Source organism: Ascidia mentula, chromosome 4 (genome assembly GCF_947561715.1).
Source record: "Ascidia mentula chromosome 4, kaAscMent1.1, whole genome shotgun sequence".
NCBI classification, from domain to species: Eukaryota; Metazoa; Chordata; class Ascidiacea; order Phlebobranchia; family Ascidiidae; genus Ascidia; species Ascidia mentula.
Window position 1 is genome coordinate 9,144,910 of NC_138569.1, and position 20,815 is coordinate 9,165,724.

General features: G+C 36.1%; 4 protein-coding genes across 4 annotated transcripts; 3 read left to right on the top strand and 1 right to left on the bottom strand.

Annotated features, from left to right (window-relative positions):
• Positions 1 to 782: 782 nt before the first annotated feature.
• On the bottom strand, positions 783 to 3,936 carry LOC145898812 (selenoprotein S-like). Its single transcript, XM_082987438.1, has 6 exons — positions 3,751 to 3,936; positions 3,131 to 3,271; positions 2,741 to 2,847; positions 1,775 to 1,867; positions 1,640 to 1,709; positions 783 to 1,239 (listed from the first exon to the last, which is right to left on the bottom strand). The coding sequence occupies exons 1-6, from the start codon at positions 3,851 to 3,853 to the stop codon at positions 1,154 to 1,156; spliced, it is 600 nt and encodes a 199-aa protein (XP_082843564.1). The 5' UTR covers positions 3,854 to 3,936; the 3' UTR covers positions 783 to 1,153.
• A 1,980-nt stretch (positions 3,937 to 5,916) lies between these two features.
• LOC145898028 (cysteine-rich secretory protein LCCL domain-containing 1-like) lies at positions 5,917 to 9,654 on the top strand. Its single transcript, XM_082986475.1, has 8 exons — positions 5,917 to 6,029; positions 6,375 to 6,530; positions 6,936 to 7,055; positions 7,114 to 7,263; positions 7,371 to 7,493; positions 7,624 to 7,734; positions 8,973 to 9,092; positions 9,584 to 9,654. The coding sequence occupies exons 1-8, from the start codon at positions 5,951 to 5,953 to the stop codon at positions 9,652 to 9,654; spliced, it is 930 nt and encodes a 309-aa protein (XP_082842601.1). The 5' UTR covers positions 5,917 to 5,950.
• Positions 9,655 to 10,833: 1,179 nt separating this feature from the next.
• LOC145898029 (microfibril-associated glycoprotein 4-like) lies at positions 10,834 to 14,598 on the top strand. The gene is made up of 7 exons (XM_082986476.1): positions 10,834 to 10,984; positions 11,345 to 11,464; positions 11,626 to 11,771; positions 12,553 to 12,649; positions 12,710 to 12,806; positions 12,868 to 12,932; positions 13,590 to 14,598. Exons 1-7 carry the CDS (start codon positions 10,834 to 10,836, stop codon positions 13,835 to 13,837), a joined length of 924 nt encoding a protein of 307 aa, XP_082842602.1. The 3' UTR covers positions 13,838 to 14,598.
• Positions 14,599 to 18,084: 3,486 nt separating this feature from the next.
• LOC145898030 (cysteine-rich secretory protein LCCL domain-containing 1-like) lies at positions 18,085 to 20,514 on the top strand. The gene is made up of 7 exons (XM_082986477.1): positions 18,085 to 18,175; positions 18,513 to 18,668; positions 19,051 to 19,170; positions 19,229 to 19,378; positions 19,512 to 19,634; positions 19,766 to 19,876; positions 20,369 to 20,514. The coding sequence occupies exons 1-7, from the start codon at positions 18,085 to 18,087 to the stop codon at positions 20,512 to 20,514; spliced, it is 897 nt and encodes a 298-aa protein (XP_082842603.1).
• Positions 20,515 to 20,815: the final 301 nt, after the last annotated feature.

Sequence of the window (20,815 nt, forward strand, 5' to 3'; positions counted from 1 at the left end):
TGCGCGAAGTAGCCTAACTTTGCGTGCAAAATAAAAGTGATTTGATTTTCTTTAAATAACAAAATGGGTGTGACACAATAGTAGGTAACATTAGAACCCGAAATTTATTAAAAAAAACACAAGACAAACAACAAAAGCAGGGAAACAAAACGCACAAAATATGCACACATTATTAGCGGAAGGCTATTCGTTACTCATATTCACGTACCCCCTTGAACCATCCCACGGCGCCCTTGGGGTCTGGTTGAGAACCACCGGCATAAGTGGCAGGCCAATATCAACCAAGATCACGTTGTAAAATTTACACATTTCGTGTTGTTTCAGCTTGTTATACCAAACACTAGTAGAAAACATTTATATCTAAATTGTAAGACATGTAGTATTTTGCACGCTCATACGGATGTAGGCCTATACCCTGGGTCTGATAAAAACATATTTTTGTATAGATTTGGCAGTATGGATGGAAATAAACCCATTTGAATGTCACAGTAGGACTATTGCAAACTTACCAACTTTTTTCTTTACGAGATTCCACGATTGCTCTTGACAAGGGTCTTTTACTCAATTCATAATATCAGGTGAATCATATGCGTGAAGTTGACAAACGCAACAATCTCCTAACCATATCGAAAACTCTTCTTTTTTATATTTTTTTTTGTGAACCGCTTTGGTCATCATTTTTTGCAAGCAAAAAGAGAAGACGCATCACTAACAATATTAAAGTTATGAAACCTATTTTGCTCTAACTACAAACGTGTAAGACAATATAAAAACACAAACTGTTGAACAAAGAAATTTTATTTGTATGTAAGTGCATGAAACACTGCAAAAAATGGTTAATGACTGTTGGATCAACGACAGTTATTGCGTGAAACACATTTGCAACTATCGTGTCATAAAAGCTTTTACGTTTTATCAGGGGCTCATCGACTTGGGCGACATGGACACAGACTATTGCAAGCTAGCATTTCAAAAGCGAAAACCGGAAATATTTAAATGTGTATACAGATCAGAAAACCCTATTAAAACGTGTAAGCGCAGTCATATGAATAAAGAACTACATGCAATTGTGTGGAAAGTTGTCAAGGAGGAAAATCTCAGAATAAATACAGGACCCTCCTAAACACCCACACAATGCATGTGTTCTTTAACCTCATCCACCTGCTGAAGGTCCACGCCCAGCACCAGGACGCCACCTTGTGGATGGACCACCGCTGCTGCCACCCAGTGGACTGTGTGCTGTTACGAAGTCATTTTATTGCAAAAAAATATTTTGCTTGGAGAATACAAAATGTCAACAAAAATAATAAACAAATTTTGCTATTAATTTTAATGAGATTAATGAATAAAAAAAACTGGATCAAACAATAAAAACCAAAGGCCCTTGGCAGATTATTGATTGCACACTGTATTGATATAATTATATATTAAATTCCACAAAGAGATCTGTGGACAGCTCAGATGGATTCATATTTTTCATGTAAAAAAAAAAATTTTATTGAGAGAAAAATCCATCTGAGCTGTCCACAGATCGCTTTGTGGAATTTAATATATAATTAATTTTAGTGCCATACTGAACTTTAAAATTTATTGAACACCCTTGTAACTAGTGGTGCAAGAAAAAATAATAAAATCTCACTTGGGGGTCTAAGCGGTTTGGCATCTTTATTTCTTTTCAACACAGTTGCCTGAAGTGCTTGCTCCTTTTTCTGCAAAAATATTGATCAACCATAAACTCCTTGTGTCAATTCATATCACATTTATAGAATCTTACTTTTTCAACTTTCTTCTGCGTTCCGGATTGTGTACGTCCAGCCATCAAAGCTTCATGATCCTCAATTTGTTTTTGACGCTTTTCTTCTGCCAGCTTCATGTAATATAATTTGCAAAATACATGGGTTATTGCAGTGGTTTGCAGCATTTTTCATGTCCTGATAAAGGCAATTCAGCATAACTGGGAACCCTGATATCCATTTAGACCAAAGTAAATTATCAATTGTTGCATGTTAATGAAAATAGATTTCTAAACTTACAGATTTTTTTGTTCACTTACCCAAAATAGCTAAGAATATAAACAGAAACATGTTACAGACAATAATAACATTGCCATTTGCCAAACTGTTGTCAAGCAATCTACTTTCCTTTATATTTGTTTTCACCTTTTTTGAAACTAAATTTGTAAAATAAATGCAACCTCCAGAATAAAAGTTAACAAATCCCCACAAGGGTTACAGTTACCACCAGCCAAGATATTTTTTACCCATGTTAATACTATTTGATGCCACTACTAGGGATGGGCAATTCAGAATAGCGAATTCGGAGGATTTGAATCTTAAACTATCCGAATCCAAATTGTCTTTAAACCGAATAATAGGTTTCGTTAGTTATCTTCTACGTACAGTAACTTTTCTGTATTTGCACATGCGACGGTGTTAGAAAATTAATATAAGCCTCGAATGTAAGCCGCACGTAAATGTTAAAGGCTTTGTCAACAAATCTGTCGTTTAAAATTGTCAGGTAAACTGATAATTGTTTTTGATAAAATGTATTGGTACGACAAAGCGAGTTAAAGATGAATTTCATTGAAACTCAGAGCCACAGACAAATTATCGGCTTGACATTAAATAATATAAGTCGCCTTCACAAACGGTAGCTTAAACAACTTTATAAGCCGCGGCTTACAATCGAGTAAATAGGTGACTGGGAACTCCTAGCATAGAGGTATAATTTGGAAGCTTACTTGTTGAAGTTTTTCAGCTTTAATTTTCTCCTGCAAATCATATTGATCTTGCATCTTTCTTCTTGCACGATCCATTGCTTCCATACGTGCTTCGATTTGTTCCTCAGCTTATAACAGCAAAAACATAGTGGGTTAACTCAAAACAATTTTAAATAATGCCAAGCTTTCAGTGCCCTCGATAAATCTTCAAATAACAAACTGTACATGAGTTCTACAAGCACACAGAAAAAGTATCAACAATTTAAGCTTGTAAAAGTATAGAAGATTAACAAGAATACAAAACATTTATATGCCAAGTCACCAAATGCTCAGAAAGAATTATGTTACCCCCATTACATGTGTTTTCCAATTACTCAATTTCTTCCATATTTACTTTTAGAGAATACTTACTCATATTGTCCGTAACATCAAATTGCCGTTTCCGTTTTTGAAGAAACTGCCTAATTGGTTTTTCAAAGTTGCTCCATAAAACCATGGCTACAACAAATCCAAAAATCAGAAACCATCCATAGGTTTGGAAAAAGAAGAGAGCTGAAAAAACAACAAATTTTGTGGTTTTTATTGCAAAAAATACCAATGAACATGTCCCTGCTTGTATCATCAAAAGGCTCATTAGTACATGCCAGGGGTGCACAACCTGGGACGGTGGATGCTAACTTATGCAGTCATACACATGCTATAGAACATCTGTATTGCTGGCCTTACATTGTTAAAAACCTAACAGGTTTTTACCTAGATGTTTGGCTTATGATATTGGTCTTTGTTATAAAACAACATAAGATGTTTTTTTAGGTAAAAAAATAAAAATTTTCAAATATAACATTTCATTACACTTTAAGCACAAGTAAATGCGAAGTTATCAGTTTAAACTCTGTGGCGAATACTAGAGAAATTGGCTGGTATTTATGAAAAGGTACATGTTCATAACACAACAATACATTTTTGACACAGCTTAATACACAACTTATTATGACAACAATAGAAAAAAAACAAACATTAAAGCAAAGTACCTGAGTTAAAAGCAGCAATCACCATGTAAGGAGTTTGATTGACAAGATTTGGATGTTCATTTGCTTGTTCTGATGTTCCTGCTTCCAACACATCATCAGCCATTTTGAACAAATTCTACATAAATTTCTATCCAGATTAACAAATTTCCTTGTATTAGACACACATGCTGTTTTATTTGAGGTTGCAACCTTGTAGTTCAAACAAATGTGACAACTATCCACTTATTTACATGGGCTCTGGTTAATGACTAATGCTTGACAAAGTGATTTTGCATACAGGTTACACAAGTTTAATAAAAAATACATTTTAGTTTCTTGTTTAAATAGAATCAAATCATTTAGTAAACAAATTGAAATAGTTTACTATGTTTGTTATTCTCTAAACCAGTGTAGCCCACAAGACATTTTATTTAATACCACCATTTAAGTGATTGTAGTAGCCTACATCAACTTCACATTGAATTGAAGGTGGTGTACGTGTACGGTATCTGGATATATTAGTGTATATGAATGTATTAGTTTAGATTTTTGCATGAAAAATAAATATCAATAGTCAAGATTTTTTTTGCATAGCTTGTACTCAAATGTTTATAGAGTTACGTGATATACGTATGTATTGTAGGGTTAAGGGCTACCCTGACTAACTCAGAATCATAAACTTGTAACTCTTGGTAATAAAACTGTTTTTATTTAAATAATAAACTGCACCTATACACATAGTTCGTGGATTACCTTAAGGCATGGAATTATTTTAACTCTGAAGCCACAACATTACAAAATTAAAGCAAACAGACCAAACAAGGGAATCACAACAAATCTTGCAATGCGCACTAAAAATGCAAGTCATCTTATACACGACACGTAGTATGCTTAGTCAGCAGCCCTAGCCGCCTTATCGCACTTTGATTATTGTGAAATTTGGTTTTTAGTAAATACGGTCACATGTATAGATGATCGGCCCTGAGCTTGCAAAAAATCTTTGATTTGTTCATCAAACACCATCAAAGGAAGCACTGAAAAATGTATATGGGCGATTGGCGGACTTTAAGACAAATGCGCATGGAGTTCAGCATTCAGACGTACGAATACATGTTCAGGTTCAGGATTCAATTTGACAGTTTGGAGCGGATCAAACTTTTAGGTTTAGTAGCTCTGTACTGTAGTGTTCCACTTATTGGAGCATAAACACTTTGTCAACCAATATTGCATTGCTGATTATGATTGCATTTTGTGTACTGTTAATTATGACAAAACAAACATTTATAATAGAACAAGTGAAGAATAATAAAATCATTTCGCATTATGCACGTTTAATGTGCTGGCCCGCCCTCGACACCCATTAATCCAAGGTTCACCACCCCTGCTATATACAGCATTGCATGTCAGTAAATATAGTAGCTTGAATTTACGTCCGATCATCGCGATTGTTGCGCAAACAAGGGCAAAACAGTCGCTTATTGTGAATAAAAATTTTAATTAAATAAAACGAATTATAACAAAGATGGGCAAAATGATTGGCAATACGCCCAATTAAGCCTTTTATAGTCCTTGCCTTTAGGTCACCCGGTGCGACTTAACAGTGCACTGCGTCCATTAAAAATGTTCTATGTGACGTTGCAACACATTGTTCCACCAGACCAGGCGTGCAGAACTCAATCACGGATTTGTGCCATTATTGTTAATGTTTTTTTTGGACTATGTTCTTGACAATCTTTTCAGCTATAATACATGGATCATAACGTTTACTTGCATCGCAGTCAAGCCGGAATAAAGCCATAGATCAAAGAACGTGAATGAGGGGGTAATTTCAGTGATTATGATGCGGTGTTTACCACTACCTCACACCAAACTCTTTCTCTGGCCCACTAAACAACAACCGTATATCAAGCCTGTGATTAAATCAACGTAAAGTGGAGTTTCACAGAGTAAAAATTTTTAATGCGCCTATATAGGACGATGTATTATTGCACATAATTAAATACTTTGTGTTTAAAAAAAGTTAATCAAAATATACAATAGCACAAGTAGATTGATTGATTGAAGGTAATTATCTCACATTTAATGACGGGTTTTCATAAAGGTTGGCCGAGGTTAAACCACAACATTGCAGTTAGAGGAGGAACAGCAGCTTCTTACCCATTAGTTTTTGAGTGCATTAAGTTAAAATTTTGTTTCGGAACAGTGGACGGATTCACGGACGATGATACGGTGGTTGCAACACGCACTAACAACGTGGGTTGTCTTTGTTATAGTTATTCGCCGAGGTCAATCTCTGCAAGGTAAACAAACCCAGGAGGTATCAGTATTTTTGTTGATAATATAACGTGAGGTAAATGTCTCGCACACGACAAATTGTCGAAACGTATAGTACCAAGCTAACTACAACCACGCCTACCAAGTGACTGGATGCTTTTCCTTGTATATATTAAAATAATAGGCTGTCTGAATCGAAAACTTGATCTTTAAAGTAGACAGAATCTAAACCCAGATATGAAACTTTCCAAAGCCCACGACAGCAATTAGCCGATAGGAAATGTTTGAAACAAAGTGTTTCTGATTACCGTCAGTTGGTTTATTTTTATTTTTGTTTCATTTTGCTGTCTGAATCATGTTCGAAATTTCAGCAACATGCGATACAAAGTTATCTGAATTAAATCATTCCATCACAAAAGTAATCTGCCCTGAGAATTGCCTGAAGAAAGACACGGATTTGTTTGGAACAGATGATTATGCAAAGGGTCCCCTGTGTCTTGCTGCGATGCACGCCGGTTTAATTGACAGTGAGTCAAAGGCTTATGTACAGACTAGCTGTGGTTTGTCTAGTTAATTCAAGTTACATGTGTTTTGAGTGCTGTGAAAAAAACAATTTATATTTGCATATTTGAAAATTTTCTCAACAAAAAACTAGTTTATATTTGACTATTTGGAAAACTCAATAACACGTTTATCTTGAGAGCAGCATACAGGTGTATATACTGTTTCGACCTATAAGGTCCCATCAGTGCAGCTACTGACTGTGGCACTGGACTAGCTTTTACACTAGCAGGCACACAGATTTCCACTTTGTGGTAGCTTTCGGTCAATGTCGATCCGTTGGCTACTTAAACAACAGTGTGTACACCTGTCTGCGGCTCTCAATGATTATCATAGCTCTTTTGAACATATAAGTTTATCTTCTTGCTAAGACGGAGGAGGTTACTTCGAAGTTTTTAAAAGTGACCCACAAACTAAATACAGCGGATCTTATCGAAACGGAATCACCAGCATGTCTTGTTCCTCCGCAAACGTTACATATTCCTTTGAAAGTAAGTGTTTCTTGCAGTCAACTTCCACCAACTTAACAATAACGTCTTTTTAATTCAGTGAAATGCAGCACGATTGGAAATTCCGAGTTTTCTATCACCGAAGTTTTCTGTCCTCCAAATTGTTCGTCAAATAACGTGTGCGGGACAAATTTGTTCAATACAAATTCATCTGTCTGTGCGGCATCCATACATGCTGGCATTTTGTCTGGTCAGTATACCGTATATATATCGATCAAACACGATTTTTGTTGCCTTGACCATCTTTGTGGTGTTTATTCCAAGAATCTGAAAGTATTTCCACGTTAATTGTTGCAGATAATGGTGGAATGGTGACATTTCATTCCAAAGAATCTTTTGATCATTTATTTGTTGGATCGACCTCGCATGGAATAATAAGTATATCTTGCAATTTTTCGACAAAGCTATTTTCATTTCCAAGTAAGTGATGCCAAAATAGCCAAAAAATCATTTTTTTTAACATGTGTACCGTGTGTGCGTTAATTGCGTCAGTTATTCGATACACCCAGGTGACATATTCCACGATTTCGAAACAAATTATTACATTTAGGCAACAGAGTTTGTTCGAGAGAGTGCAAAAACAACGGCAAGTGCGTATCTGGAGCGAATCAAGACCATTGTTCGTGTAGAGTCGGAACAAAAGGCAAAGGCTGTGAAATAGGTGAGTTAATTTACCATCTCGCAATTCCCGCGTTATTTTATGTGAAAAAAGGTTCTATTCCATGGTTACAATGCCTTCGAAACGTCTACTCTACTTAGGATGATTAATAGCATATTAGCTTTGGATTTTCTCCAATATTTTGCGCAATTTTAGAGTAATATTATTTTAAGGCAGAAACAACTCGTATATGCTCTTGCATGACAAGGCGGATCGCCCATCTGCGTCATGCACGACTTTACTTTCGGCGATCTCAGCTATCATGTATTAATCATAAGGTTCACCGGCATCGCAGTCAAGCCGGAATAAAGCCATATACATAGATCAAAGAAAATGAATGAGGGGTTAATTTCAGTGATTATGATGCGGTGTTTACCACTACCTCACACCAAACTGCTACTCTTGCCCACTAAACGACAACCGTATATCAAGCCTGCGATTAAATCAAAGTGGAGTTTCCAGAGTCAGAGTTTTTAATGCGCCTATATGGGACGATGCACAGTCCTATATACGCAAAACTATACAAAAGTAACTTGAGGGTTGTTCGCTTGTAGATCAAAACAACTAATTCCCTGATGTTCATCTACTTAAGATGATTAATAGCATATTAGCTTCGGATTTCCCATTCAAAGTTATCAACTCCAACTATTTTGCACCCAAATATATTGGAGAAACTTATCTCTAACGTTTGGAATTGTTATTTGTCTGTATTGCTTCTCATCAATCACGGGATAAATATTTTTATATTTTCCTGTAGATATCGATGAATGCTTGTTGAAATCGGACAATTGCCATCCAAACGCTACTTGCATCAACACGGTTGGAAGTTTTCAATGTTCCTGTAACTCATATTTCACTGGAAACGGAACATTTTGCGGTAGATTTGTTTGTGTGTTTTTCTAATACCTCTATCACAATAACGACATGCACCGAAATGATACCTCACTGTAGCGTTTTCTTAATATTTTGAAGATAATTTTTTTTTTAATTATGCTCGCTAATAGTTTGTTTTCGTTTCTAACTGTTAAATTTCCGGCGTTTCTCGTGAAGATCTTTATTTTATGCCACACGTCAACATCACGTGACTTGCGTAGATTGATTTTTCTACCCAAATGTATTCGGGTAAAATTTCCGAGAAAATTTAAATGAAACACTGCGATGTATACTGTTTTAACGCTTGGAAATGTTGCCTTTTTGTATTGTTTCTCAGTATATCTGAATATTTTTGCACTATTCTGCAGATATCGATGAATGTTTGTTAGATTCAAACAATTGTCATCCAAACGCTACTTGCATCAACACAGTTGGAAGTTTTCAATGTTCTTGTAACACGAATTTTACTGGAAACGGAACAACTTGCGGTAGTCTTGTTTATGTGTTTTTCTATTACATAAAAGATGTCACTAAAAGCTTGTTTTTTTCAACTATTAAATTTCTACCGTTTCTTGTAAAGATTATTATTTTATTTCCCATGTTAAGTTATGTGAATTGGAGAATGCAATTTCCTTCTGGGAAGTGTATTCGAATCCAACCTTCCTGAAAGCATTAAATAACTTTTAGGCCTACACTTTATTTCTAACGAATTGTGGCTTGCCTAAGTAGTTTTCGGGTAATATCCAAATTCTGCCATGCAGAAGAACAGTAGGCTTATTCAGCAATAAAATATGCCTGGCAGCGTCAATAACATTTTACGTCACTGAATGTTGTGTCATAAGGTTTTTTGTGTAAAAGATATGCGTCGCAACGAAAATAAACAAAGTCATTTTGGAAAATGATTTTTTGGTGTTACATAGTTTTAGGATAGTCATCGCAACGACTATTTTGAGTGTATAATTTTCTTTTCAATCTTCAGCAAAGGCACTTGCTGCTGCCACATCTAGAAAATTGCTGGCAACCCCTGTGCGGGTCGCGACCCACATGTAAAACATGAAAGATAGTTGTATACCCTTCTGTACAGATATCGATGAATGTCTGTGGAATTTTGACAATTGCCATCCAAACGCTACTTGCATCAACACGGTTGGAAGTTTTCAATGTTCCTGTAACTCATATTTCACTGGAAACGGAACATTTTGCGGTAGATTTGTTTGTGTGTTTTTCTAATACCTCTATCACAATAACGACATGCACCGAAATGATACCTCACTGTAGCGTTTTCTTAATATTTTGAAGATAATTTTTTTTAATTATGCTCGCTAATAGTTTGTTTTCGTTTCTAACTGTTAAATTTCCGGCGTTTCTTGTGAAGATCTTTATTTTATGCCACATGTCAACATCACGTGACTTGCGTAGATTGATTTTTCTACCCAAATGTATTCGGGTAAAATTTCAGAGGAAATTTAAATGAAACATTGCAATGTATACTGTTGTAACGCTTGGAAATGTTGCTTGTCTGTCTTGTTTCTCAGTATATCTGAATATTTTTGTACTATTTTGCAGATATCGATGAATGTTTGTTGGATTCAAACAATTGTCATCCAAACGCTACTTGCATCAACACGGTTGGAAGTTTTCAATGTTCTTGTAACACGAATTTTACTGGAAACGGAACAACTTGCGGTAGTCTTGTTTATGTGTTTTTCTATTACATAAATGATGTTACTACAAGCTTGTTTTTATTTTCAACTTTTAAATTTCTACCGTTTTTTTGTAAAGATTATTATTTTATTTCCCTCGTTATGCTATGTGAATTGGAGAATGCAATTTCCTTCTGGAAAGTGTATTCGAATCCAACCGTACTGAAAGCATTAAATGAAATTAGGCCTACATTTTGTGGCTTGCCTAAGTAGTTTTCGGGTAATATCCAAATTCTGCCAGAAGAGCAGTATTTAGTTGTAAAATATGCCTGGCTGCGTCAGTAACATTTTACGTCACTGAATGTCGTGTCATAAGGTTTTTGTGTGAAAGATTATGCGTCACAACGAGAATAAACAAAGTCATTTTGCAAAATGATTTTTGGGTGTTACATAGTTTTAAGATAAACATCGCAACGACTATTTTGAGTGTATAATTTTCTTTTCAATCTTCAGCAAAGGCACTTGCTGCTGCCTCATCTAGAAAATTGCTGGCAACCCCTGTGCGGGTCGCGACTTACGTGTAAACATGAAAGATAGTTGTATACCCTTCTGTACAGATATCGATGAATGCTTGTGGAATTTGGACAATTGCCATCCAAACGCTACTTGCATCAACACAGTTGGAAGTTTTCAATGTTCATGTAACACGAATTTTACTGGAAACGGAACAACTTGCGGTAGATGTGTTTATTTGCTTTTCTTTTATCTCTGTCACAAAAAACGATATTTCTGTGCACCGAAAAGATACTGCAGTGCAGTGTTTTTTTGAAACCCAGTTTTTCTTTTAAATGATGTGCGCAGAACATTTTATAACCAAACTTGTTAAATTGATACCGTTTCTTGTAAAGACCTTTTTTGTGCAGCCGGTCAAGTCACGTATATTGCGAAAAGACATATTTTAAAGCAAAACGTATTCGAATAAAATTTGCGAGGAAATTTAAATGAAACACTGCATTGCATACTGTTGTAACGCTTGGAAATGTTGCTTGTCTGTCTTGTTTCTCAGTATATCTGAATATTTTTGTATTATTCTGTAGATATCGATGAATGTTTGTGGGATTTGGACAATTGTCATCCAAACGCTACTTGCATCAACACGGTGGGAGGGTTTCAATGTTCATGTAACTCCGATTTCACTGGAAACGGAACATTATGTGGTAGGTTTGTTTTGTGTGTTTTTTTACTGCCTCTATCACAAAATGATATTGCACAAAAAAAAATTAAGCTTTTGAATAAAATTTCCATGGAAATTTGCAAAAATATTGAAAGTTTTGAATTGTTGATTTTAAAAGGAAAATATTTAGTGTGTTTTTTGCAGTTTTTTCCGGTTACGAAACTTGTGGGGATGTTGTTCCCCGAACGAACAATGAAGCGGGAGGAATTTACAAAGTGTATCCGGATGGAGAAAGAGGTCGTGGAATTGAAGTTTATTGTGATTTCGTAACTGACGGCGGAGGATGGTTGGTAAGCTGCTGTATTTTGTTTCACCGGGCAAGCAATATGTTACCAATTTCTTGCGCCAAGCGGTGGCGCATCACAACATTCCCAATCCTTCATCGTTTCAAATATAATATATAGATTGTTATATACAGTTCAAATCTTTCTAGAAGGTATATTGATAGGTAGCGTTGTTTTGAATACTCACACATTTCGCTAAAAAGGTGATTGTGGCCCAGGATTGTGGCCAACAAACTTGCATTAAAATTTTATGAAACTTACCAAAATTCAACCAAAAAACCTTGAATAAATAAATGCTAGGTTCCGTCGTTACGTGGTACAACAAAAAGTTTGGTCTAAGAAAAGCTGTCACGAAACACATCAACTGTTCACAAAGCCCAGCATTATTCGTTCATGATGTCCGTAAACAGGGTCCACTGTCTTTTGCGCTGGATGGAGACGTTTCAGCGCACACTCACATAGCATTCTGAACCATATAACTATTTGGCAGTGTCGCATACATCACGTGACCGTGTTTTTATGATGTCATGGTTTCGCCCATTACGTAAGGCGACCCTGCTAATATAGCAAAATCGGTCAAACAAGAAACCTCTTGTACTTACTTACGCAGTCCAAACCAAATACTTTGAGAAAACGAACCGTGACACAGGTTGCGATATTGCAACAAAAATGTCTTTTTTGTTTCTTAGTGCGGAATGTGATTGTAAACTCGCAATTTGCATGCAAAAAAATAACACAGTTATCTTAGCTGCAGACTTATTCTATGCTAATAGCGCAATGTATTTAGCTGTTTCAGAGACGACAGGATGGTTCCGAAAACTTCACAAGGGGTTGGAGCGATTATTTGAAAGGTTTTGGAAACTTAAGCGGCGAGTTTTGGCTGGGTAAAAATTTGAAACAATGTGTTTTTTTTTAAAGTTGTTTAATTGCTTCCGGTCTTATAGGTCTTGAAAACATTCACCAAATCACAAACAGTGGGAAATACGAAATGAGAGTCGACATGGAGGATTTTGAGAGGAATGTTTCTTACGCCTTGTATAAGTATGGAAACACCTACACACATAAAATGCGGGTTTTGCAATTAGCCTATACACTTTTGCAGATGCTTTTCGGTTGGGAAAGCAACGGACTTCAACATGACTTGGACAAACTTTTCAGGCCCAGCAGGTTAATTTTATTTAAGTATGCCAATGGCATTTTACCATATCCGAAAAACTTCGGATGAATGGTGTTGTTCATCTTTTCACATGCAGAGCAATAGAATGGAAAACAAATCTTATAACACTCACGTATTTATAGGATACAGGTTGTTGCATTTAACATAGCACAGGCAAGTAAAAATGACGTTGGATTGGTTGCGGCACATTCCACAAATCACGTGACTTTGGCATGAAAGCGCACCTTTGCTGTCGTGCATATGTAATGAGGCGTGACCACAACAACAGGAATTGATGAATTCCCTCAATTTTCTGATAAACCAGATTTTCTCTTATTTCCCCTTACCCTACGAACAAAGGGATGTGCCGGGACATTCGGTCATACCGAACACTCGGATTTGACCGAACTAGGTGTTTTTGTTCAATATTCGGCGAATCTGAATTTTATGCACGTAAATATCGACCATAACGAAGCAAAATTAACGCATAATCAGAATAAAATTATGATGGTATTGGGGAAAATCTAAACTGTGTGTGTAATTTTGTCGACCAATGTGTCGATTTATGATGCCATTGAACATTTGGATTCGGTCGAATATTGGGTGCAGGTATTAGGAATCTATTTTGTTTCGGTACACACAGTACTAACGCATATTTCAATTGCTAGGAAGCGGTCTAAGAAATGCAACAGCATTTTCTACCTATGACAAAGATCAAGATCAGCATCTCGACAATTGCGCAGCTAGATTCAAAGGTGGATGGTGGTTTACGTCTTGCCACGGCGGTAATCCAAACGGATTTTACTACGGAGGACCGCATGAGTCATATGCTGACGGGGTTTGTTGGCAACCTTTTCGTGGATTCCATTATTCACTAAAAAAAATGGAATTGAAAGTTCGACGTACATTTACATAACTGCCGCTAACATTAACAGCCGGTTTAGTAGATGGATAACCATGAAAGTGCCGTTACAATATTACGATAAAATATTGCGAACCACAAGCATAAATGACAAAGCATTTATTTATCAAGTCATTTCAATTTGGCGCAAAAAATACACAAATGAATGAAACCACGAGAAAAGTCCCAAGGTGATTTCTTCACGGAGAATCACACTTTATCAAATGGTCGTTTGAAATGGGATGTAATGGACTGCGAAATGCCCCAACGTTCGTTATAGGTGGCATATATACAAACGCGTTTACTGGCCCAAGCAAACCCAACACAAAAGATAAAGCCAAATTTGCAGTTTCTATGATCCAAAACGGTTTGTTTTTACGCAATGCTTGACTGTTTTCTTGTAATTCTCTGTGTTGTTGTTACATTGGTATTTAAAGGCATACAACTTTATTGTTGTTATTGGTTGATATCATTTGTGTATTTTACGCGTGGTAACAGTTTGCACTTTTTCTTGCTTCATCTGCTCTGTCCGTTCGTCTTTGTATTGACTTTCATTTCGTGTGTTGTGGTTTTTCCCTGTACACGAGTTAAAGCGAACATTTTTTTTATTTGCCCACGCGACTTGGACACCAACTAGACATAAATGAAACTTTGTATTATTATTGTAAATTTTTCAAGACCCTAAAACAAATTGTGGATAATACCGCTTGGTCATTTATGAGTTAAAAACGGTGATCGCGCCATACTCTCTGATCACGCCATACTATGCTAAATTAATCTTAACGCTTTAATTAAAAATGAAACACCAAATTAAACCTGAACGCTTGTCATTCTTCTTTCTAACATTTGCATCATATCCGAAGCTTGTATTATATCTCCAGTTTGTTTGGTGTGGATATGATCGGTTATATTTTTTCACCAACTGTCATGTAACACATATAAGAAATTGTAATAAATTTTATAAAACTTGCTGTGTCTTTTGTTGGCTTGAGATTTCACTGTAGGGTATGTTTTTTTATTAGCTTCAAATTTAAGGTTGCTCTTCCATTTAACCTTCTTAAAATTGGTAAAATCCAGTTTTTTGGCATACGTCGGTCTCCCGAACACCAAGTGCAAAATACACTTGTTTAAACCCGCATTGAAAACCTTGCATAACAATCCTTCCACTATTGCTAACATCCCAAGATCCACTATCGTCGTTTGTCTCCTTCAAACACTTGTAAGGACAGGCAACTTTTGTCTCCTCCTAACAAAAATTCTTCGGATTGCCGCGGCACTCTTGGGTGCTGCCATTTGTAACTTTCAGGGGTGCCGCGAGCTTTTCTCTCTATTCACTGTTGGGGTTTTTCACCGTGCGGTTTCTTACTAGTGTAATGCCTAGATATAGGGCAAAAATTTTATAATCACAACACCTAGAATCAGACAGAAAGGCTGATGGGCAGTAAAGCATTTTATTTAACTTACATTTTTAAGGAATTTATATTTATTAAGTAAAAAAAAACAAATATCGATTTTGCCATTTTGAACAAATTTATACATAAATTTCTATATTAACGAATTTCCTTGTATTGGACACACACGCTATTTTGTTTGAGGTTGCAACCTTGCAGTTCTGGTAAATGAGACAACTATCCACGTTTTTACATATGGTCTGGTTTATGACTAATGCTCGACGCAGTGATACAGGTTACACAGGTATAATATCTATATACATTTTCGTTTTGTGTTCAAACTAGAATTTCACATGGAAAGAGGTGTACGGAATACGGATATGTTGGTTTATATAAATGTATTAGTTTACATTTTTGCATGAGAAATAAATATCAATAGTCGAGAATGTTTTTCCATAGCTTGTACTCAAATGTTTATAGAGTTACACGATATACGTATGTATGCATAGTAGGCTACCTTGACTTACTCAGATTCATGAACTTGTAACTCTTGGTAATAAAACTTTTTTTTATATAAGATACTGCACACTGATACACGTAGTTCGTAAAATACCTTGAAATTTGAAATTATTTTAGTTCTGAAGCAACAATATCACAATAAGAGCTGTAAACGCAGACAAACAGACCAAACACGGGAAACACAACAAAACTTACAATGCATACACTAAAAAATGCATGTCTTCTTATACTCGACATGTAGTATGCTTAGTCAGCCCTGTATAGAACATTGGCGCTGAGCTTGCAAAAAAGCTTTGATTTGTTTATCTAACACCACTGAAGAAAGCACTGGAAAATATATATGGGCGATTGGCGGTCTTTAAGACAAATGCACATGAAATTCAGCATTCAGTCGTCACAGGTTAAATTAAAGTTAATAAAAACAATATTTACATTTTGAGTATAGATTCACATCACAAAAAGCATCAATCGGAAAGTTATCGCGCTATCCATACCTTTATCAGGGAGTCAAACCGCCTGTTATACGAATTCTAGTTCCGATTCAGGCTTTTTAATGTTTTTATTATCCGGTTCTGTTCTGGTTCGAGTGTCAAATTTTTTTACCAGGTTCACTTCCAACATGGATTCGAAAAACTTATACGCGAAAGGTTCAGATTCATTCCCGGTTCAATCAATTTAAAAGTTTTGAGCGAATCAAACGTTTAAGTTTAGTTGCACTTTTTTGTGTTATTTTGAACTTAAAATGTACCTAATTAGCAAGTCAACTGTATCGTGATGACACAAACGAATTAATTGTTTTCAGCTGTTCAGGCTGAGCAAAAACGTAAATTAAGGTGCATCAGATCGAAAGAGGTTCTATTTTGATTCAAAATTTCCAGTTCAGTTCTGAGTCGTTTTAATTGTGATTTATCGGTTTAGGTTCAGCTCCGGTTCATAAAAATAAGCCGCTCAAACCGGTTTAGGGGTTCGGATTTAGTGACGGTTGCACTCCTTGAACTTTATCCTGTGTGAATACGAATAAATTAATGCGGTGTAATGATGACGTAGTAAATGACGGGGCGTTTTCAAGTGGTTTCCAGAAAGGTCTGAGCAGATGAAGTTTAAGATTTTAGAGAAACTTGGGTTCCATTGCATTTAAAGACAGTTTACATGTTTTCATATTACTTATAAGCACAAAAACATATCACATAAGAAATCATAAAAATGTGTCCCAGCAAGACCGTGCAGTTACCGTTAACATATGACAAAGAATATGCAACAAGTTTAACGTAATCATAAATCCGATTTGAAACCATAATGCAGTGGTGGGAAACTACGAGTCACTCAATTGCAGCAAAATGACACCGTGTGTCATGTGTTATAGCTCTGTCTTGTAGTGTTCCAGTTAGGTGCAATAAACCTTTGTCGAGATCCAGATCCATTATTCCATTGCTGACGATGATTGCGTTTTGTGTATTGTTTATTTATGACAAACGACAAAACAAGTTATTTTACAAAAAATAAAATCATCTTTAAAAGAGCTGTCTGAAAGATTGACTAAAAAGTTTTACTCAGCAATGACAGAACAAGTGAGGAGTTATAAAATGATCTCGCATGCACCTTTAATGTGCTTGCACGCCCGCGACACCCATTAATCCAAGGTTCCCCACCCCTGCTATATACAGCATATTGCGTGTCAGTAAATATAGTTTTACCTCCGATCATCGCGATTGTTGCGCAAACAAGGGCGAAATCAGTCGCTTGTGAATAACAATTTTAATTAAATTATAATGCATTATAAAAAGATGGGCAAAATGATTGGTAATACCCCCAATTAAGCCTTTTTTTCGTCCTTACCTTCAAAGGGGTAAGTTATCCGGTGCGACTTAACAGTGCACTTCGTCCATTAAAAATTTTCTATGTGACGTTGCAGCACATTGTTCCACCAGACCAGGCGTGCAGAACTCAATCAGGGATTTGTGCCATTATTGTTAATGTTTTCTTTGGACTATGTTCTTGACAATCTCATCAGCTATAATACATGGATCATAAGGTTTATTTGCATCGCAGTCAAGCCGGAATAAAGCCAAAGATCAAAGAAAATGAATGAAGGGTTTATTTCAGTGATGATGATGCGGTGTTTACCATTACCTCACACCAAATTGTTTCTCTGGCCCACTAAACAACAACCGTATATCAAGCCTGCGATTAAATCAACGTACAGTTGAGTTTCGCAGAGTCAGAACTTTGAATGCGGCTATATGGGACGATGTATTATTGCATTTAGTTACATATTTAGTGTTTGTAAAACCTAATCAAAATAGACAATAGCACAAGTAGATTGATTGATTAAAGGTAATTATCACACATTTAATGACGGGTTTTCATAAAGGTTGGCCGAGGTTAAACCACAACATTGCAGTTGTCTTTGTTATAGTTATTCGTCGAGGTCAATCTCTGCAAGGTAAACAAACCCAGGAAGTATCAGTATTTTTGTTGAACGTGAGGTAAATGTCTCACACACGATAAATTGTCGAAACGTATAGTACCAAGCTAACTACAACCACGCCTACCAAGTGACTGGATGCTTTTCCTTGTATATATTAAAATAATAGGCTGTCTGAATCGAAAACTTGATCTTTAAAGTAGACAGAATCTAAACCCAGATATGAAACTTTCCAAAGCCCACGACAGCAATTAGCCGATAGGAAATGTTTGAAACAAGTGTTTCTGATTGCCGTCAGTTGGTTTATTTTTATTTTTGTTTCATTTTGCTGTCTGAATCATGTTCGAAATTTCAGCAACATGCGATACAAAGTTATCTGAATTAAATCATTCCATCACAAAAGTAATCTGCCCTGAGAATTGCCTGAAGAAAGACACGGATTTGTTTGGAACAGATGATTATGCAAAGGGTCCCCTGTGTCTTGCTGCGATGCACGCCGGTTTAATTGACAGTGAGTCAATAGCTTATGTACAGACAAGCTGTGGTTTGTCAAGTTAAATCCAGCTATGCTTTTTATTTGCATATTTAAAAAGTTTTCTCAACAAAAAAACTAGTTTATATTTGACTATTTGGAAAACTCAATAATACGTTTATCTTGAGAGCAGCATACAGGTGTATATACTGTTTCGACCTGTAAGGTGTCATCAGTGCAGCTACTGATTGTGGCACTGGACTAGCTTTTACACTAGCAGGCACACAGATTTCCACTTTGTGGTAGCTTTCGATCAATGTCGATCCGTTGGCTACTTAAACAACAGTGTGTACACTTGTCTGCGGCTCTCAATGATTATCATAGCTCTTTTGAACATATATAAGTTTATCTTCTTGCTAAGACGGAGGAGGTTACTTCGAAGTTTTCAAAAGTGACCCACAAACTAAATACAGCGGATCTTTTCGAAACGGAATCACCAGCATGTCTTGTTCCTCCGCAAATGTTACATATTCCTTTGAAAGTAAGTGTTTCTTGCAGTCAACTTCCACCAACTTAACAATAACGTCTTTTTAATTCAGTGAAATGCAGCACGATTGGAAATTCCGAGTTTTCTATCACCGAAGTTTTCTGTCCTCCAAATTGTTCGTCAAATCACGTGTGCGGGACAAATTTGTTCAACACAAATTCATCTGTCTGTGCGGCATCCATACATGCTGGCATTTTGTCTGGTCAGTATACCGTATATATATCGATCAAACACGATTTTTGTTGCCTTGACCATCTTTGTGGTGTTTATTCCTCGAATCTAAAAGAATGGAGAAAAAGGAAGAATTGAAAGTATTTCCACGTTAATTGTTGCAGATAATGGTGGAATGGTGACATTTCATTCCAAAGAATCTTTTGATCATTCATTTGTTGGATCGACCTCGCATGGAATAATAAGTATATCTTGCAAGTTTTCGACAAAGCTATTTTCATTTCCAAGTAAGTGATGCCAAAATAGCCTAAAAATCATTTTTTTTAAACATGTGTTACGTGTGTGCGTTAATTGCGTCAGTTATTCGATACACCCAGGTGACATATTCCACGATTTCGGAACAAATTATTACATTTAGGCAACAGAGTTTGTTCGAGAGAGTGCAAAAACAACGGCAAGTGCGTATCTGGAGCGAATCAAGACCATTGTTCGTGTAGAGTCGGAACAAAAGGCAAAGGCTGTGAAATAGGTGAGTTAATTTACCATCTCGCAATTCCCGCGTTATTTTATGTGAAAGAAGTTTCTATTCCATGGTTACAATGCCTTCGAAACGTCTACTCTACTTAGGATGATTAATAGCATATTAGCTTTGGATTTTCTCCAATATTTTGCGCAATTTTGGAGTAATATTATTTTAAGGCAGAAACAACTCGTATATGCTCTTGCATGACAAGGCGGATCGCCCATCTGCCTCACGACTTTACTTTCGGCGATCTCAGCCATCATGTATTAATCATAAGGTTTATTTGCATCGCAGTCAAGCCGGAATAAAGCCATAGATCAAAGAAAATGAATGAAGGGTTTATTTCAGTGATTATGATGCGGTGTTTACCATTACCTCACACCAAACTATTTTGCACTCAAATATATTGGAGAAACTTATCTCTAACGTTTGGAATTGTTATTTGTCTGTATTGCTTCTCATCAATCACGGGATAAATATTTTTATATTTTCCTCTAGATATCGATGAATGCTTGTTGAAATCGGACAATTGCCATCCAAACGCTACTTGCATCAACACGGTTGGAAGTTTTCAATGTTCCTGTAACTCATATTTCACTGGAAACGGAACATTTTGCGGTAGATTTGTTTGTGTGTTTTTCTAATACCTCTATCACAATAACGACATGCACCGAAATGATACCTCACTGTAGCGTTTTCTTAATATTTTGAAGATAATTTTTTTTAATTATGCTCGCTAATAGTTTGTTTTCGTTTCTAACTGTTAAATTTCCGGCGTTTCTCGTGAAGATCTTTATTTTATGCCACACGTCAACATCACGTGACTTGCGTAGATTGATTTTTCTACCCAAATGTATTCGGGTGAAATTTCCGAGAAAATTTAAATGAAACACTGCGATGTATACTGTTTTAACGCTTGGAAATGTTGCCTTTTTGTATTGTTTC

Excerpts from the sequence above, each read along its gene's own strand:
- LOC145898812 (XM_082987438.1), bottom strand. The coding sequence starts at position 3,853 with ATGGCTGATGATGTGTTGGAAGCAGGAACATCAGAACAAGCAAATGAA. Across the intron at positions 3,272-3,750 it reads GATTGCTGCTTTTAACTCAG|CTCTCTTCTTTTTCCAAACC; the intron begins GTACTTTGCTTT and ends TTGTTTTTTCAG. Across the intron at positions 2,848-3,130 it reads TGATGTTACGGACAATATGA|CTGAGGAACAAATCGAAGCA; the intron begins GTAAGTATTCTC and ends TGCTGTTATAAG.
- LOC145898028 (XM_082986475.1), top strand. The coding sequence starts at position 5,951 with ATGATACGGTGGTTGCAACACGCACTAACAACGTGGGTTGTCTTTGTT. Across the intron at positions 7,494-7,623 it reads AAAGCTATTTTCATTTCCAA|GCAACAGAGTTTGTTCGAGA; the intron begins GTAAGTGATGCC and ends TATTACATTTAG. Across the intron at positions 7,735-8,972 it reads AGGCAAAGGCTGTGAAATAG|ATATCGATGAATGTTTGTTA; the intron begins GTGAGTTAATTT and ends ACTATTCTGCAG.
- LOC145898029 (XM_082986476.1), top strand. The coding sequence starts at position 10,834 with ATGAAAGATAGTTGTATACCCTTCTGTACAGATATCGATGAATGCTTG. Across the intron at positions 11,465-11,625 it reads TGGAAACGGAACATTATGTG|TTTTTTCCGGTTACGAAACT; the intron begins GTAGGTTTGTTT and ends TGTTTTTTGCAG. Across the intron at positions 12,807-12,867 it reads GTTTCTTACGCCTTGTATAA|ATGCTTTTCGGTTGGGAAAG; the intron begins GTATGGAAACAC and ends ACACTTTTGCAG.
- LOC145898030 (XM_082986477.1), top strand. The coding sequence starts at position 18,085 with ATGACGGGTTTTCATAAAGGTTGGCCGAGGTTAAACCACAACATTGCA. Across the intron at positions 18,176-18,512 it reads TCGAGGTCAATCTCTGCAAG|CAACATGCGATACAAAGTTA; the intron begins GTAAACAAACCC and ends TCGAAATTTCAG. Across the intron at positions 19,171-19,228 it reads TGTTACATATTCCTTTGAAA|TGAAATGCAGCACGATTGGA; the intron begins GTAAGTGTTTCT and ends TTTTTAATTCAG.